The sequence below is a fragment of the Haemaphysalis longicornis genome, unplaced genomic scaffold (assembly GCF_048455015.1).
Source record: "Haemaphysalis longicornis isolate Haplotype H1 unplaced genomic scaffold, Haemaphysalis longicornis Haplotype H1 scaffold_1, whole genome shotgun sequence".
In the NCBI taxonomy this organism is placed as follows: Eukaryota; Metazoa; Arthropoda; class Arachnida; order Ixodida; family Ixodidae; genus Haemaphysalis; species Haemaphysalis longicornis.
In genome coordinates, this window is record NW_027526203.1 from 199,412,663 (window position 1) to 199,432,527 (window position 19,865).

A 19,865-nucleotide genomic window follows, 5' to 3' on the forward strand; every position below is an offset into this window, starting at 1 on the left:
CACCTTTGACCGCCGCTAGTTCGTGTCGCTGCGGACCAACCCTCGCCGGTTGACCTACAGCACGCGCGGGGTAGGTAGAGCGGCGGCGCGCGCGCCCTTGCCACAGCTCTAGCCCTGCCGTGTATACACGCGATACCTCTCCGTGTAAATTTACATGTGCGTCATTAAAATAGGCGACTCCTCCCCCCTTCTGAATTTTCGGTCTAATTTGGTCAAACAGCCTAACATTATCACTCGGAAGCGCCTAATCAAAAAATTGAAAGAAACATTTTAACTCGGGGCACATGAAGAAAAATACGCGAGGCCTTCATATCTTATCAGCGACTGTATTATATGAAAATGGTGAGACAGGCAAATAAACACGGCACTTTCCGTGACTGAAATATCATTTCTTATTTTTTATTTTTCCTTTCGGATGATGTCTTGGTTTGCACAGGCACAGGGCACGACCAGTGACGCGAATGATTTCCCGTCGAGGGAGATAGGGTTATCGCTTAGCTAAACGTGATTCTGCTATTCATGCTCCGGTCGGGCTGAGCGGCCCGCCGGCAGCGAAGCGCACTGTCAAAAACACACAGCTGCTCGGCCAGAGGCGATGCGTCGACTAACAGAAAGGCGGGTTGGAAGGGCAGAGGGTTGGTTCGAAGCGCCCCCACTGTAAAGAATCTGCTGTATTGGTTCCTTCTTGGGTGCGCAGGCCGTATGAAAGTGCGCGCTCGCCGCTGCTCCAGTCCGGCCGTGGAAGCGGAAGGGACATTGCGGCCGGCCGGGTGCTTGGTCCTCCGGCTAGCCAAGAGAAACGGTCGACCTCCGCAGGGCGCGCTTCTCCTAGGGCTGCTGCGAGCGCGGAGCGGTTGCGCGCAGGTTTGCCCGGCCGGCTGGCATGGCCGCTCGCCGGCTGCAATGTCACTTGAGCTTGGTCGTAATGGCCGGGCTCTTTTCAATTTTGGCTTCCAAAGCGCCGATTTTTGATGGCCATTTGCGCCGTGCATACGCGTATTTCAGCTGTCACATTTTGTATATTTCAGTCTTTTTAGGCAGAATATAGGAAAATAAGGCTTACAAGAGGTCGGAATTTTGATTGCTGTTGGTCTTTAAAACTTGTGAATGGACTTTTAGTCGTCCAGCCCGTGCGGGCGCGCGTGCAAAAATTTCGGGGGGTGTAGCGTAGCAATCGTACAGTTAAAAAGGTGCGTTCCTAATATCTTCAAATGCCTAAACAGAACTTTAGGCGTCGCTAAGTGGGACTACTAAAATAAATATCTATGCTACATTTTCTGCTCACACCCACTCCTATATAGGGGAATCTGGCTGTAGTGGGTATTACGTACCAGCCGGTAGTTCATCCTAAGAGCGAACCCATACAGCATTACAAGGGGTTTCTGCTGGAAGCTATCAGTATTTCCTTCGCTGCCACTAGCATAAATGCTTCCCTACCGGTGAAGTACTCATCCCTCGTGCCCCTATTTATGATTCCTTTGATGGTGGCAGATTTCGGAATGGTAGCTGCAGGGCCCTTAGCTATATTTTTTTCAAACTAAAGTGCTCAGCGCACACGCCAATACTGCCAAACATGCTGCAATACAGCCAGGTAAATATGTCGCCCCAAAGGCAACATTCTGGCAAAAGAAGAGGTTCCTGGATATTGCTTAGATAATAATATATGAAGGAGGGACCGTAGGCAAGGCGAGGGCAAGCCTAGAATGGATGCGAACACAAATGCGGCTCAGCTATCAAGGCTCGCCAGCAGAGGGAGTAGTACCTGATGTAGTCGTTGCGGCAGAGGATCATGCCGGCCTTGGCGAAGCAGGAGGCGCCGATGTCGGCCAGCGTGGCCTGGCAGCAGGAGCACTTGAGGCAGCCGTTGTGCCAGTAGCGGTCGAGGGCATGCAGCAGGTACCGGTCGAGGATCTTGGCCCCGCAGCCGGCGCAGCAGCGGCCCTGGGCGTCCTCGTAGGCGCTCTGCTGCTGCTGGTAGAGCGGGTGCTGCTGGCCCACGTCCCCGGCCGGCCCCTGGGGTGCGCCGCACGGGGGGCCGCACGGGGGCCCGCCGCCGCACGCCGACCCCGGCACGCCCTGACCAGCCGCAGAACCCGCCACCTGCGCGCAGGCGGGTGCCCTCAGCTAGACTCCTCGAGAAGCCTCGACGGCCGCCGAGTATACGTGCGGTGCCGCGGCCACCGTCATGAATGTGCCATCTTCATCCAGACAGCATGGCATGCTCCTTGTTCTCCCACACCGTCACATGCGCAGGCCGGCAAGGCAGAATTTCGGCTAAAGACACGCAGCAAGAATATATGCCTGCGCCAATAATAAAGGACTTATCCTCCCAATGAAGGGTCAATGATGGTACAGGTTCACAGAAAGGGTCATATGGAAGCATTCCTGATGGCTAATTATATGGCGTAATAATCATAGCGCGGTTGGTCCGCTAGAGATCTCGCGTTCAAACTATGTGCTGGCCTGACGTTAGTAGCGCCATCACGCGACGTCCACTAAACCTGCCACTGTGCGACGGCGGCGCCGCCCCAAGAGCACCGCAAACGAGGAGAGTGGGTATGGTGTTGGCTTGACGTTAGGAGCTACTAGAGAGTTTTAGAATAACGTACGCAACCATACCCCAAACAGTTTGCGAACGCTATTTCTTTGCGTCGTTCTCACTGCGTATGCGCCGTACGTTAAGCCGCTTCTGCGTTTTGCGGACGGACGCTATTTCAGCGAAATAGCGTGCGTACGTGAGGCCGCTTGCGTTTCCAACATGGCGGCAAGTAGCCCGGCAAGCATCCGCGATTCCGCTTTTCTGTCGACAGTAATTTGCTCCTGATGAACCAAGTTCTTTGCCCCTGTGTTTTTAAATACGTCGAGTGCTTAGCACATCGCTCCTCGCGCAGCTCCGTATCGTCGTGACATCGCTGACTGCCCGAACGAAGCTTTGTAGCCAGGCCAGCGACCGAAGCGGTGTGTGTGTGTGTGTGTGTGTGTGTGTGTGAGAGAGTGTGTGTGTGTGTGTGTGTGTGTGTGTGTGTGTGTGTGTGTGTGTGTGTGTGTGTGTGTGTGTGCGTGTGTGTGTGTGTGTGTGTGTGTGTGTGTGTGTGTGTGCGTGTGTGTGTGTGTGTGTGTGTGTGTGTGTGTGTGTGTAGTGGGCGCGTTCGCGATGAAATGCGACGTTGTGTTTCTGCGGGTGGACAGTGCTTCCCATGCTCTGGATTATCTTTCTCGAGCGACGTTCGACTCAACCTCGCATCCGGTATGTACAGTGTGCGTGGCTAAAAGCACTCTCGGCTTGAGTGCCAGAGTTAAGTGACTTGCTGTTCCACGCCGCAAACCGCGCGCGAGGTGAGTGCCGGATTTACGACGGGCAGGAGGAGGCAACCGATCGCCGGTCGATTGCAGTTCAGACTTGCAACGCATGTCGTGACGTTGTGTTCGTTCGAAACGCCTCTCTGGATTGTTTTAAAGTTGAATAAAATGTATGCGTCAAACCCGGGCATTCGGTTCAGGGCGTTCTGTGCGATTGCACGAAAGAAGTTCCGCGGGACTTCAACGGTGTCTTTACGGAACTTACTCAGGTAAGAGAATATTCATGCCATGCTGTGGCCGTGTTGCATTCAATACTAACGGGAAAGCGTTTGTTTACAATTATTTGGATAGTCGTAAAATCTCCAAGCACACCAGCACTCCGCTCGCAGATCAGCCGGCGAGTCATTTCGCAAAACATTAGACAGATGGCGCCGTATGCATTAGCGTGCCGCTACGCAAAACTGATGAGACGCTCTACTAAAACTCCGCTCGCGGTGTTTACGTAGCGGGACGCAAAAATTTAGCGTTTAGCGTACGCAAAGGCAACAAACGCTGTACTAAAACTCTCTACTGTCACGCTACTAAAGCGGGGGACACGTGCGAAGAGCGACGCGTTCCCGCGCGTTTTTTTTTTTGTTTTTTTTTTTGTTTTTTTTTCCTCTCCAAAACCGGCCCTGCAGCCTTCATGCGGGTTTCTGGCCATCGCCGGACCGGTTTCCACAGCGCGAACACGCGTGCGGATACGCATCCCTCTCCGCACATGTGTTCGACCCGTGACACATGTGCAGAGAGGCACGCGTATCCGCACACGTCTTCGCACTCTGGAAACCCGTCCGACGGCGGCTAGGAACCCGCATGAAGGCCACAGGACCGGTTTGGGAGTGGGAAAAAACGCACGCGGGAACGCGTCGCTTTCCGCACGTCCCAGATGCGCGGAAAGTGGCGCGTTCCCGCGCGCGTTTTTTCCCTCTTCAAAACTGGTCCTGTAGCTTTCATGCGTGCTCCTGACCGCCGTCGGACGGGTTTCCAGAGTGCGAAGACGTGTGCGGATACACCTCGCTCTCCGGTCATGTGTGCCCCGCTTAAAGGGTCAAACCAACGCCACCTAGACTAGGTGGTGTTGGTCGAATACATGAGCGGAAAGGGACGCGCCCTCGCGCGCGTCTCGGTCCCGAGAACCGGTTTGGCTGCCGGATGACCTACCGCGTCGCCGCTCCCACGCGCATTCAACCTGCTAGATATATTGACGGACATGTGTCCCCCCGCTTTAAGGGTAACACAGTGGATCCCCAGAGAAAGCAAGCGTGACAGAGAGCGGCACAAAGTTAGGTGGGCAGATGAGATCAAGAAGTTTTCGAGGATAAATTGGTCGCAGTTAGCACAGGACCGGGATAATTGGAGATATGTGGGAGAGGCCTTTGCCCTGCTGTGGGTGTAGACAGGCTGATGATGATGTCGTATGAATAGCGTCAAAGTCTTCAAGCAACGCCGTCGGTTAAAGTGTAATGCTTCAGTAGTTAACGAGAGCTTGAGATTTCATGCATAGTTGTGGGAAGTGTGTATGCCAATGTATAATAGGCACGGGAATGTAAAGAGGAAGCGAAAGTGGTAAAGTATGGTGTGCAGCGAACGCCCGTTTAAAGTTTTTCTTATTCTTTGAATGCTTCACCTAAACTTGCATATTTTAGTTTTTTTTTTTGTAGACAGTAGTCAACCGCTGTCGCTTTTTCGCACCACAGGAAACGAATAAAAATTGTTATACGGTTGTCTACTTCTCGTAATTTCTTCAGTTTTTCAAGCTAATCAAGAAGTGCTTACTAGCATCGCCTTGCTGAAAATGGAGACTTTTCTGGCTCCTTTTCAAACATTCCCTTTTAAGTGGCGATATTCTGGACTACTTCCGGCAATTTCCCGGCTACTTTTCCTTCTGAGGACCTGGCAACCCTGATGGTACTGACATAAAAGTTTAGCGGCCGATTAATTCTCTTGGCAACATTGACAGGGTTCGCACAGGCTTCAAAAGCAAAAATTCAAGGGTTTTCAAGGACTTTCAAGGACCAGAAAACACATCTTCAAGGTCCCCATCTAATGTTTTATCTGAGATTATCTATAGCTTTTTCAACACAATGCAAAAGTTTATTATTGCACAATACCTAAGCACAATATTGCACATTTATATAGCCACTAACAGGTGCGTGAATGTTCCCCCAGCTTTATTTTTTATTTCATGGTTGGTATTTAGAGGGGTTTTTTTCATGTTGTTTTGCTCAGGCTGTTTGATTTCAAGACTTCGTTAATTATTGCCTGCATGTCCTGCTTTGTCAGCAAGAGTATCAATTGAAACTGAATCAGCAAGTGTTGCTCTAAGGCAGGACGAACTATGTACACGTCCGCCATTTGCACGTAAAAGCAAACACAGATGGAGCGTATGAGGCACAGCAAACATGCAATGAGCAAACGTCCACAGACTTGGAAGATGCAAGACAGAGAACAGAAGCTGGCTTTCACTGAATTGTATTGTGACATGGATTGGATTCAAAAAAGCTTGCTTCCAATGTTGCCTCGTAATAATGAAAATCCACAAAACTTTTTGAAATTTCAAGCAATACACTGAAGCTTGATTGCTACAATGTTTCTTTAGATTTGTTAACACCTAAAATCCACGACAAACGCTTTAAATTCTTGTGAAAAGACAGGGCCATTGATTCTCTCCATAAAAATCAAGGATATTCAAGGACCATTTAAAAATTCCAGGACTTTCCAGGCCTTGAAATTGACACTTCTGAATTCAAGGTTTTCAAGGACCTGTGCGAACCCTGATTGAAAACCGCCATGGCCATGCCTACCGTGTCTCCGCACGCGTACGCCTCTCACAAAAAAAAAAAAAAACAGGCTCCGGAGTCCGAACGTCTGCGCCGTTCATGACTCTCGGCCGTGACGTCGAAGTTAACAGATATGAACAATAGCAGTGACATTGCGTGGTGATGCTATACTTGCCCTTGAGAACTCATCACAACTGGAGAATGGCGCCGCGGTCGCTCCGTGTTCGCAGCACGGAGATCCACACATGCGCGCCCGCACCTTGCCCACGGCAGAGTCGTTAAGTACAAAAGCCAAATAATGGTTCCGAAAAAATTGTGAATGCTCACGCGAAGCGCCGGTTGAGATACGGCAGCAACGTAGCAGTGCGGGATGACGTTGCTGCGCGCGTTGTTAGCTGGGAGACTAGCGATATCTATGGGTAAGCGACCGAAAGAGATAGCGCTCGCCGACAGGCGAGCAATAAGTGGCTGATATCAAAACAGCACCAGTCAATGAGCTGACCTGTGCCAACGACTTCACTCGTGTCTTGCGACAGGTAAGCTGTAGGACGCTGCGCGAAACAGTAGTTAAGTCGAGGTAATGCTTTTGAACTAGCTGGGACACTTTAAGCGTGCGTCGCCATGTCCAAGCCCGCGCGTCCGCGTTGCTAAGACGACGCACATGGTTGCCGGCATGCGCGCCGCGCCAGTGAATGCAACCTATTGTTTCGCGTCGGCCGTTCTCGCGTATCGCGCACCCGTAGAACCGCGCGGCCCCGAGCATGTAGTGGGGCCGCACAGCTGCCGTACTCGTTCGCGCGCCGAAGCGCTGACCAGCCGCGCCGACAGCGTATCGCCTCGCGTCGGCCGTACTCGCGTCTCGCGTACTAGTTCAGTCGAACGAGAGCCTGCTTCCACCGTCGCGAGCACGGAATCAGCCGTTGTGCAACTACCGTACCACGACCTCCCTTTCATCGAGCGGCCATGGCCGTACTCGCTCGCCCACGGCGTATCGCCTCGCGTCGACCGGTCCCGACACCCTTCAAATTTGCTCTTTGTCTCGGTAACCAAGAGTGTCTTCAACTTCTCGCATTTCGCAAACGCGTGAAAGCAATTATTCATACAAAAGGCACTATTACGCTGCTCATTCGCGCGAGGCCTCACGTAAAAGTTTAGGCTACTGAACAGAGACGATCGGAAGCATCGGGAGTCCTTACTAACGTCCCATCCGGATGTTCGCCGCAGTGGAGATTAGTTGTGGCGACACTCCGCTAGGTGCTGCCTCGGCTGGTGCGGCGTGTTTTCAAACGGTTTTAATAAAATACTGCGAGAATGTAGAGTTTAAAAATAGGTAACAACAGACTTTAGTGGTGTATACCACACGTTGAAACAGAATTTGGGGCAGGTAAATTTTCGTTCCAGTTGGCTTAACGGCGGCACTTATTCTAGTCCAGCGGCGCCGTGTCACACTCGAAACCAGAAACTCGGGTCGCCAGTTTCCTGGTTGGAACATTGGAGGTTCAGATGGGCTCTGGTTGACCAGGTCTGATCAAATGTAACATAAGCTTGAGGTTCACCACCTTTCGCAAGCACGGTACTGGGACGAGGCGTTTCAGTGGGGCTTTGTGATGTCAAACGCCCGTCGACCGATTTTTGGTTCCTGCCACACTGCTTTCCCCCCATAGTAAGCATACATACTTATCTTTATTGTCTACTGCCCAAGAGGCCCGCGACAAGAGAATTTCGGCGCCCAATAAGGGTTACGACGCAACCGGGTAATCTGAAATTTGTCTTTTAGAATGGGAAGTTCCTCCGTAACGGTAGCGTCAATTCCTGCCTAACAACGCTTTAGTTAGGTACGAACCACGTATTTTTTTACACAAGCCGGCGTTGCATGGTGTCTTCGGATTCCATTTAAAGACATAATGATTGCAACTGCGCAAGAGAAGAGACTGAAAACGAAAGCGAAAAACTGACAAGACCACAGTGCAGACTAATCACAACAGTCAGCGCTGCGGTCCCGTCTGTTCTTCACTTTCGTCCAGTGTCTGCTTCTGCGCAGTTGAAACCATGACATCTAAGCACCCACAAGACCACCAACGAAAACCTCAATTCATTTAAAGAACTCTTTTCCGAAGTCAACCATTACGGCGCGCTTAAATTCAGTTCCAAATTACAACTTCCAGTAGAGCGTTGCCGAGCTGGTCTCGCATGCGACAGTGTGGAAGAAGACACAGGGGGCAGCGCTAGAGACGGCAGGGCAGAGGACGTGCGCACCCCTTGCGGTGGTGGTTGCTGCGGTGGAGGGGGGTCCGGCGGGGGCCTCCGGCGGCGGCGGCCGCCTTGAGCGCCTCGACCACGGCGCCGCCGCCCGCGGTGTCCCAGCGGCCGGCTGCCCCGGGGCCGCTAGGCTGGCCGCCCCACATGACGCTGCTGCTGCTGCTGCTGCTGCTGCCGCTGCTGCAGCCGGCCTGCTCCGGCCATGCCACCACCGGGTCCCGCCTGCAAGGCGGGAAGGAAGAAAAACCGTGTCTCGGTCTCTCTCTCTCATCCTTCCAGGCATGACAGGGATCTTAAACCACGGCAAGTGAAACTGCTTCACAGACACAGCTTCACAGGCAAGGTCAGGCATGCGCGGACCCAAGTAATAAAGTCTTCTATGAACTCGGCCATCTTACGCCTGGCAGAGGAGTTGTACGTGGTCGCGGTTGCATTCGAGTACATTGTTAAAATGCGCGGTGATTGTTTCGGTAAATCTGCGATTGTCACCGCTCAACACAATTACTCCGACAAGAAACTGTCAGGAGAGGAAATATTCAGCTACACACTGCGCGTCTTCTCAGAACAGACACAAGAAGTGAAAGCTCTCCACGAGCCATAAGAGCTTCGCGGCCACCAAAACCGTCGGTGAGAAATGCCCCGGTGAATTCTTAGCACCGAACCCTAGCCAGTACAGTCAGCTATGCGACAATAACGCTGCTCACTTGAGTAGCTACCTCACTGCATTGTAATCATCCGCGTCTGGCGTAGCAAGCACTGCCGTTAGCAGAGCTGACCTCTCCAGCCCACATTAAAGAGTGCTCTCTCTCTCTCTCTCTCTCTCTCTCTCTCTCTCTCTCTCTCTCTCTCTCTCTCTCTCTCTCTCTCTCTCTCTCTCTCTCTCTCTCTCTCTCTCTCTCTCTCTCTCTCTCTCTCTCTCTCTCTCTCTCTCTCTCCTTAAGGAGGATAAAGTGTGACGCCGAGGTTCCACACTCTTGTGCACGTCGCAGCGCTTCCAGAATGAGTGAGTGTAATCGGGCATCGAAAAAGCCCAAGAGCGGCGCTTATGAACGTTCTCTTGGCTCCGTGCCTGGAAGCCCCGTGAAAGCTGTCATCAGCACGAAACGGAACTCGGTGGTTTGCTCGTCGCAATAGAACCTTTTAAATGTGGAAGCGCTTCTATGTGGATTCAAGGAAGGAACCCCTCTGTCCGTTCGTAACGAATAATTTGTCCCACTTTCGCCACACAAGAAAGCGACATTAAAAGGCCCTAGTACCTAGTACATTAACCCCGATCTTCACAGCAGTGCATGTATAGTAGTGCAGCGGACTTTTAAGGGCCACGATGCATAACGCTCTATACGGATACATGGGATCTCGCGGAGAAAGACAAGCGGAGGAAAAGGTGCCGGGAGGTTAAGCAGGTGTAAAGCCTGGTTTGCTACTCTGCACTGAGGGAATAAAACGGGCTTGTTCAGGTTTGACGATGAAATACATTTTGCAGCATTTAAAATTTGTCCCGCAGGCATCCTTATCAATGAATAAAGTTAGGCTAGTGTATTTTTTTGTGTCAAATCTAGGGTCCTGATTATTGCATTTAAACGATCGAAAATAACTTCTTATAAACCATCAAGAATAACTTGAAAGGGATGGCAGAGTTCATATAAATGTGTCCACCAACGTACGTCGACGCAGCGGCTGACCTGTGACTTCGCCGGTCTTATGCGGTTACTCCCACTCTCCTGAGTGTCGGCGCGGTGCCGCCGATGTCGCGTCTATGTGGTTGAACCTTTACGCCCCTTTGATGTACACCGAGTCCTTTTAGTCTGCTTCACTATTGCACATGAATGCATGCCTGGGAAGACATTTTTCTCGCGCCACATGAGCCGTCTGATACCAAAGTAAAAATGCCCTAGAGCACTTTTTTAAACCCCACCATATGACTCCATGTATCCCCATGAAGGCCATACCGAGCCTCCTTAAAGTCGGCTTCAGTATATACAGATATTCAGCTGGGAAGACATCTTTGGGGGGCAATGTAAGGAAAGGAGTCTGATAACAAAACATCTAAGGCCTAGCCCCTTTAATTAATGACATTTTCGTATTCGACCAAAGTGTGACCATCAAGAGTTGCAAGCATTTAAAAATAATGCGAGCAAACTAAAAAAAAAAAAAGGGCGGAGCATGAGGTAGGCACACGCCGTAAAGAGATCAGACAAGCTTTGAAACGCTCTTCAATGGATATCGACACAACTAAATCGTGGGACAAGATAAACAAAATCGCGACTTGACAATCACACTGTCACGAACAGGCCTTCGATGCACTTGGCAGCGAACATAATATAGCGTCTGTTCCGAGCGACAGGGGGGTAGCCGGTTGAATAAAACTGCTCCCCACTTTCGTGACAACTTGCGCAGTGTGGTTGGTGCACTGCCTGCGAAAATGATGCACGTCGTTTTAAGCCACGCGATCACGCGACAGAGTGGAGGCCTGGGCTAGACAATAATACGAGGAAAGATTCGACGAAGAGAAACGGGGATGGAAGCGACAGAGAAAGGAGAAGTTATTCAGTCAGATTTGATGATCCAGTCAGTCAGAAATGGCTCAGGCGACGAGTTTCCACGGAACACGTTGAAGAAGTCGCCGCGTGTTCCCTGGAAATCCCTGCTCGGTGGCACAGACAGAAATGGTCTAAAGTGGGGCTTTAATGCGTGAGCAATAGATGGAGCAGGTCGGCAAAATTTTCACGTCGCTCTGTCAACAGAGCGAGTGATACAAAGAGCTCACAATGACGGAGTGAGTGGGGAGAGTGCGTGGAGACAGCTGCTTTCCAGAGTGGAGAGAGATGCTTTCGGCACGCTGACGACGTTGCATTGGAGACGACAAGACGAAGCGCGACTCGCCAGCTGCCTCTGCCTCTAAGGATCGATTGCCGCCACGGCTTGTACGCGTGTTTGTCATGTCATGGACCAGCACACTGCCGATACATATTATTGTTGAAAGCAGCGGGCGCGAAGCGCAAGAGGAGGCGAGGACCGGCGGCGAATGAGAATGACCGTCATGCACCGGAGCTAACAATGCCCGATAGAGGAAGACACAGTCGCCGACCGATTTTCCTCAAGGGGCCGAGGTTGCTTTCGAAAAATCGGGCAGTCCGAAAGAACGAATGTCCTCAAAAAAGCCATCTTATTTACCGAGCGGGTTGAAAAACCCGTCAATAGGCAGTTTTAGCATATCGTTACCGTGTTTACGTTACCGTTTACCGTGTTTGCGGGAGTAGACTGCGCAGCGCGAGAGTTACCGCGAACGGTAACTTACCGGCACAGGCTTCACCGTCGCCAGCGCTTCCGGTAACACGGGAAACGGTAACGCAAACACGGTAACGATATGCTAAAACTGTTACCGTGTTTGCGTTGCCGTTTCCCGTGTTACTGGAAGCGCTGGCGACGGTGAATCCTGTGCCGGTAAGTTACCGTTCGCGGTAACTCTCGCGCTGCACTGTCTACTCCCGCAAACACGGTAAACGGTAACGTAAACACGGTAACGATATGCTAAAACTGCCTAATGTGTCTCTGCGCGATCGGTAACAACTGGCGATGAAACCACGACCGGTTGTTGAAGCGGCGACGCAAATAGCACAACCGACAATACGCGACTAAACGGCACCGTGGCGACATGACTGACTTCCTTTCTGCATACGTATCACCGGTAGGGGCAGCAAGCGGTGGCTGCTGTTGCGGCTGTATGCGAGACCAGCTGGCGATACGCAAAACAAAATGGCGCGATATTTGCGATTCCGGTAACTTTTCAATCGCGACTGAAAAAAAAAAAAAATCCGGAATATTGAACGAGAAGGATTTCGAACATCGGAAATTTTGGTCGGTGTTTGACTTTATGAAGCGCGTGACAGTGCCATATATTCAGGCAGGTCCGGAAAATAGGGCGTCCGAACACTCCGTCGGCGACTGCAGTAAGGTCCTCCAAAAACATGCTGAACGGCTTCAAACAGCCATTAGCTGCATCCCCTTTTATGATGGCGGCGGAGCCCGTCCCTCCGCGTTCGCGACGCGACCTCGCCATGTGCGCGGCACATGCGAGGAGGGAGGCGCGTGAAGGAGCTCATGGCCAGATTCGGGCCTAAAAATATACTCGCCGTAGAGGCCCCCAGATAGCTGGATTCTCTTTCGCCATCTGCTAACCTCGTCCCTTTTTCTTTTTGTCCCTCCTGCAGGTGGACGACGGGACCACGCTGAATTCGAGAAGACACAGCGGATTCCTTTCCTTCAGATAACGAAATGTTTACGCTCCCCTTTTGTAACGGTACGGCAAAAGAGAAATCGGAAGATAATGCCAATGCCCATTCAACATCCTTGAGCACGTGGAGCATAAATGGTAAAACAGTTATGCCAACATGACTCACCACAATGACTGATTTTGTATCCCTAAAAAGGTATTAAAAAAGGAAGACGCGTACGGTGTATATGGGAGTGTACACAACATGCGGTGGGCGTGGGTTCAATGCTCAACAACGCCATACGCCGGATTTTCTCAACTGTTGCATTCATTTCGTTTTGACAATAAATGAATGCGTTTCCCTTTACAATTCCGCTATTTTAAATAGTTTACATATTTTTATAATTCGGTTTGTGCAAAGTGAAGGTGTGAAACCTACCAAACGGAACAATGAAGGCCCAGTATGGTGACACATCTGTGCCATACCAGCAAGTCTATGAATAGAGTCAGGAGCTTGGAAATAGTGTGGCGTCCGGTACGCTAATTCTGTAAGCACTAAGCGTTGAGGAGACTATGTCGGAAAGTGACAACAGATTCGTGCCACGAGTGCGCAATAAATGAAGGAATATACTGAAGCTTTCCATTTCATTCACACTCGTGCAAGTGTGATAACGGTAGTGGGATGCAAAAAATAAGGCTTCAAGAGCCCAACTTGCGCACTGGAGTTCGACAACATAACTATGGCCCTTAAGCTGTTTTAACAGCTTTTTATGGGCGAAGCCCCTTCGGGGCTGGGGACGTTGGCGTCTCCTGTCGTCGTCGTAATCGTCTTCTCATGTAGTCACGGTACTAAAAGACCGGAAAGCTCGTTTATGCCTCGCGCTGGAGCGCTTCGTAACGCGTACTAAAAGAAACACCGGGACACTTTTTTACGCCTCGCTCTAGAGGGCTTCGTGCTTCAAATACACGAGACCTTTACAGCAAAGCTGTATACCTGCACCCCCCAACGGTTTCATCCCCGTAGGCGAAAACGCTAAGGTGCCAAGAATACACTTATGCACTGCATGCTTCGCCCCTCCCCAGGTTTCACGTTAGTGGAGATGGCCCGATATTTTTCAGTAACCTTTGCGAGACCTTTGACCATTGACGTGCACAGAAACCGACCTTGCATGTGCTGCGTCACCCCTTGTCGTCTGCTCTAAGCCGAATCAGGACTGGCTCGAAACGGGCACTTCGAAACAGGACACTAAATGGACAAAACAGATAATTCTGCACAGGAAAGTGCTGCCTGACAGACCCAAAGAGACCGCTCCCGGCTACTTTCGCCCGAACCTTTCCACGGCGGTTCTTGGACATGAAACGAAATACCGGATACCTCCTCTCGCGGCATGCATCCGTGCACTGTGCTGAAACGTATACTGCTTCTTCACAAAGAGTTTCATAAACAGCCACATAAACTTCGGTACGATAAAACGCACGAAAGCGCAGAGTTTCAGGACTTTTACCAGCGTTTACAATCAATCGATCGATCGACGGATCGATTAAAGGCGGCCGAATAGCCTGTTAGAATCAGTGCACCCAGTACATCCTCTTAGTGCCAAGTTTTCACAAAAGCAGAAAATTCAATTTTATAGAACCAAAGTGACTGACATGTATAGCCTCTCTCACAGTTCCTTAACAGCTTTTATCGCGAAATTAACCGAGATGATATATAAAGATAATTCAGGAGTTAAGAGCAAGGTGTAGGGCACTGAAAACAACGAAGCAATGTGCTGGCGGCGTTTCAGAGTGCGCAATTCTTTGAATGGTGGCTATTTGATGATGCTATAAAGTAACCGTGCCAAACTTGGTAGCGAGGGGCATGAAATACTGGCCACAACGGTGAATATTCAGAACGACAACGGCTACGGATGCTATGGCGACCAATAACTGAAACAAGAATGGGGCCTAATGGGCCATTTGCGAGGTCCACCGTACAATTTGACTCGTAATACCTATTCTGCGCTGCGACATTACGCAATGACGGATTTTTATATTGCGTGATGAAACAGCGCAGTTAACATTTGTTCGCTCAAATAATACGTTTGATCGATCTCCGTATTCGCCACATTTACTTGGAGCTTGGATGCATCAATTTGTCATTCGGGTGCACCGTAGCGATTCAGAAGCACGGAATGTTTTTCTGGCGCCTAGTTTTTATTTGAATCACGAGTAAATTCGACCATCAACAGTTAATCCGCGACTTGGCCATAGTTCGATTGACGACCTCAACATAAACTTACCCGACCTGTGGTTCGAAATTGAATTCTGAGAGGTTACATTTAGGCGTAGTACCTTTGGCTGCAAAAGGAATTGTATAGGCGGCATTGTATATGAATGTATAAGCGGGATTGTATAGTGTGAAACAGCGCGAAAAAGAAAGAAAGAAAAAAAAAAACGGCACAACAGAAGAGGCCCAGCGGACGCAGCGCTGTTATTCGTCATCAGCGCCGGGTCCATATGTTCTTTTCTGGTGTCCCGTTCATTTGCGCTCTTTCATAATTACATTTTGTCTCCTCACGCTACGCTAGCGAAGTACGTCTGACAAGGCGTGCCCCAGTCCTTGAAGTCCTTGAAGACGCCTGGTTTGGAAGTTGGAACCGTTTGCCAGTAAATGTAACGGAAAAAGAATATACGATTCCTGATACGTTCGTGCACGGGAACTTTTCTACTTCCCTACTTCTGCACACTGAATTGTGTCATGAGTATCCCTAGCTCACGACACAACAAGCGCTTCCACGCCGTAAAGATAGTAAACTATAAGTTTATGTCAAGGTCTTCTGTGTCTAAGCGGAGTCCAGAACTGAGTCATGCAGCGGACCGAGTGCCACTGCCTAGATCCCGTTGAAACGGCCTCGTGCCACACGCGCTCCACTGACTGCAAGACACAGCATAGTGTCAGAATGCTGGGGATGACCCGGGTAAGCGCACTTCCGCCTGCGAGCAGGCGACCACCTAGCGGTACCATTGGTTCCTCGGGTACGACGCGCACCTAAAAAGGGGACCCGAAGATGAGCTCAGAGGGCGCGCGCAAGTGAATTCGCGTGGTTATTAGGAGTAAACTCAGCCGCCTCATCCCATCGCGTGCAGGAGCTGATGAAGACTCCGAGCTGACACTGGAATGGACGCCGCGCGCATCGTGTCCCGGAAGATCGACGCTGCGGCTCGCGAAACACGCCGTCGGATTACAATCAGCCTGTGCCTCCCAAAAGGGCACGAAGAAACAAGCGCCGCAGTTGCGCCACCGAGCAGGCACTATCTATCATCCCTGTACGCGCCTGGTTGGTGCAGCATTTCCTGGTGCCCGCCGCGCGCTCCGTTAAAGCACGCAGGAAATTGTATCACCTCGAAGAAAAAATAAACGCAGATACGATTCTCTCCACCCGGGTACAAGCGCGCTTCCCACCCGGCCACTTAAAATAAAGCGTGCGTTTTCAAGGACAAAGAGGACGTCACATCATGCAGCTGGCAACGGCCCGGCGTGGTTAACACAGGAGCGGCGTGACGCACGAGGCGGAGCCGCAAGGCCGCCTGTACAACTAAAAGAGGGCATTGCTTCCACTCATGTTGCATGAGCGCCTCGCCGCAGACAAGAAACGGCACAGACAACACGGGTACACTCGTACGTTCTCCTTTCTGCCAGTACTATTTCATTTGAAAGGCAGTCGCACAAGGGTTTCTTGCACGGGCGGAACGGTGGCTTATATGCAAGCGAGTGAGACGGACGCTGGCACTGGTCGGATACAGCAAATGAGCCACCTATACGACAGAGCTGGGTCGGGTCCGCTAATGTAGCTTATCGTCGTTTTCTCAGTGGCGCAGCGCGGCCGAGCTCCGCTTTCTGCCCACGACACGGAGTTCCCTGGCGGTCCGCTCTCCCGTTCCGGCCGCTCAGCCGAGGCGCAGGAGATCATAATCAGCGCAATATTCACTGCTCCCCCCAAATAAACCCCATCGGCCAAAACTGAGTAGGGAACCGGCGAAGAAGGCGCGACCGGAGTGGTACTACAACCGGGCGGACAGACGCGCGACACTCCGCACGTAGCGCCCTCGGATGAAACGCGTCCGTACTACATAACGAACACCATTATAGGACGGGCCCGAAGAATGCGCGCAGAATTGTGCTCAACAAATAAGAAGCGTTCGTGCAGGCGGAAAAACGAGACGACGACGACGACGAATAACAAGAGGACGGGACAGACCGGCAGCAGCAGAGGAGGAGGACGGGAGAGAAGGGGCGTCAGGTGCGCCCTGAATGTCCTTCCAATTTCCCAAGGCCTACGAGCCCGCTTTCCCAGCGCCGCCGCGAATGCCACGCGCTGCCGCGTTATTATTATTGATTGGACGCATTCAAGCTAACGAACTTGGTGTGGGTCCCTTCTCCCCGCCGCTCCCCTCCTCGCCCCTTCTTTTTTCATTTTTGTTCCGGCGCTGATTTATAGGTGTGTGTTTGTTCGGCCGCGTCGGCGGCGGCGCTCGACAGCGCGGCAGGCAAGGAGCTTCGTTAGCCAAAGCCGGCGCGCCCCGAACAATGGGCATCGTTTCGCGAAGGAGGCGGAAGGGCCCCCTCCCCGTCCGCCGCTCGTTTCCCACACGCTGGCCCTCTCCCGTCCCATTCCGTAATTCAAACAAGGACCCACCGGAGCGTAATTTTCCCGCTGCTTTTCGCGCCACCTCTAATCCGCTCGCCGTGGCCTTGTTCGCAAAAATGAGGGACGCCGTCCGAGTCGCGTTTCGCCGGAGGTAAACAACGCCGATCGACGACACGGCCGCGATCGAGAATACGCGCAGCTGCCAGCGCCGATTCGGTGTTCGATCATAGTATGCGCGTTTATTCAGAGTCGCTGGCTTCGCGGACAGACGCGCAGCAGAAGTACACGCGTAGCACATGTGCGAGTCTGCCCGTTCGTCAACGGAGAGTCTGCCGCGCGAGTCGTAGTTTGTGGCAGAGGCTCGCTCCATTGTTCCACAGTACGCGAGATATGATCGAAAACGGGATAAAAATAGGCTGCCCTTTTCGGCAACCTCGGAGTCACAATACTGGAGAGCGCTTTCCACAAAGTGTACGCGGAAACTTTCTGCGGGCGATGGCAGCAGAGTGGGCAGACGAAGTGGTGTAAGATCACTGCATGCACCCTACGACTGGCGTGAACGGGTACAAAGTCGGCGCGAAGTATATTGCGGCGTCAGACATGAATAAGAATGAATGGACGCACAGCTGGAAGGAACCTGATGAAGCGATTGCTTGACATCTCGGCGAAGATATTCAACTTCACGATTCATTTCTTCGTTTCTTTTTTTCCCCGTTTCCTACTACAGTAACGACACTTAAGCGCTGAGCAAAAAAAAATGAAACGAGGACGGAAAACAAATTCTAGTTGCCTAATAATAAGCCATTTGGCTTAAACGTTTTCATTATTTTACGAAATTTCTCACTTTACGTGGCATTTTCTGCTGATGCCTTTGGTTTCGTGAAGCTGGATTTCTCACCAAACGTGCAGGGAAATTCGCGCCGCGCATACATGGGCCATCATCACTTGACGACGTTTAATTTCCAGATAAGTCGACAGACGGGTACGGAGGCACAGACAAAGAGATCTGATACGAACTCCAGCTTTGAGAGCAGGAACGGGAAAATAGACAAAGGAAAATTCACTGCCCTTGCACTTTGTGAGGAAGGATAGCCAGCAAACTGGACGCTGTCCAAGAAGTGCAGGAAACAAAACACATTTGTTTGTAAATTGCGATTGAGCAAACTTGAAAGGACTCAAGTTTTATTCTAGCGGACAAACATAGGGCTGTACACGGCTGTACATGATAGTACACGGACGCAATATGGGGAAACCAAGACGTACAAAGCTTCGCTGCAGAACGTGTTTAGCCTTTCGTGAACATCGGGACTGATTTAAGCATCATGCCGAAAATTCTGGGAACTGCCGTTGACACGAGTAGCAATTTGCTTTAAGCGCATACTCGTCGCGGGGGAGTTATTGGGATATATCGCACCGCTGTTCTGGAAGGTCGAAAAAAGAAAACACGCGCTATCATTGCGATTTATGTCCTAGGGGTCTTCGCCAGCAGTGCGAAGCCGGATGTATGACATATTTGAGTTGACGAACGGAATGGCTCCACCCCTTCTCCTTCCTCGCCCCTTTGCTTTGTGCACTTCTTTCCCTGAGGCTTCACCGAGACAACCCAGACGCCGGCTTTTGTTTTTGCGAGCTTACCATTGACGCCATGGAATCAAGTTTGTACGTTGTTCATAGCTAGTAATCTCACCTAGCCCCCATTCTTTCCACAGCATGGACTTATGCCTGTACGCCATGACGGCGGCATAGGCACGGCACCCTGCACTACCAATCGACACCTGCAACGGGGGCCCTTCACCAAAAGTGGGCGGCGGCCGAAAAAACACGCGTCGCTCCAGTGGAGCTATACGAGCCCTGGCTCTTCATTTCCGCAGACGCCAAACCGTTTCACCGTACTTTCCACAATGCGTGTCCCAGCATAATGCGTCTAAACTTCTGCACAAAATTACAACCCTTTCTGGGTTCCAACGCTTGCAGCAACAAACAAAACAACGTGAAAAAAGACGACTGTGGTGCTTCTTCCGGATTCTCGTATAAGTGCACAACATTCATGCAATAGGCACAACTCGGTGTTTGTTTGAATGTTGTAATTACAAAAACAACTACACTTCATGTATGTATTCCCCCACTACTTTCTGTTATGCCCTATGGTCTTTGAAAATATTTTCAATAAATAAATAAATAAACACATGTCTCTAGCCAGGCGGCGACCCCAGGCAACTCCGAGATAATGGGAGCGTCCACTGACGACCAATACGGTTATCACAAGGAGCAGCGGCGTTCTACCCCGTGCGGTGTTCTAACCAAGGAGATTAAGAGCAATTTTTTTTTAACCTCCTTGGTTCCAACCCACCCATGATGGCGACGTGGCGAAGAGGACGAACGCCCTTGATACCCGAGGAAACACAGATGGGAACGCGAGCTAAACGCCAAACGGAAACGCGTCCATACACGGCGAAAGATGGCTTTGAACGGGAGTACGTAACCGGCCCGTAGCGTTAACTAGAAGCAACGTCGATAAGTGGCGACGGTGGGTCAGCAGCGGAACCGGTACTGTGGCGTTTGCCGGTGCGCGAAAGTACTTCAAGAAGCGCCTGGCGCGGCACTAGTCCAGTTAGGTTTGCAGGGTGTGCGATCGCACCG

At 51.2% G+C, this 19,865-nt stretch overlaps 1 protein-coding gene across 1 annotated transcript in view; it reads right to left on the reverse strand.

Moving 5' to 3' along the window:
• Positions 1-19,865, reverse strand: part of LOC144141166 (uncharacterized) — a 204,317-nt gene that overhangs the window by 44,538 nt on the left and 139,914 nt on the right. The window contains 3 exon segments of the mRNA XM_077672720.1: positions 1,763-2,100; positions 8,379-8,416; positions 8,419-8,603. Of these exon segments, the coding sequence (XP_077528846.1) occupies positions 1,763-2,100; positions 8,379-8,416; positions 8,419-8,603 (561 nt within the window).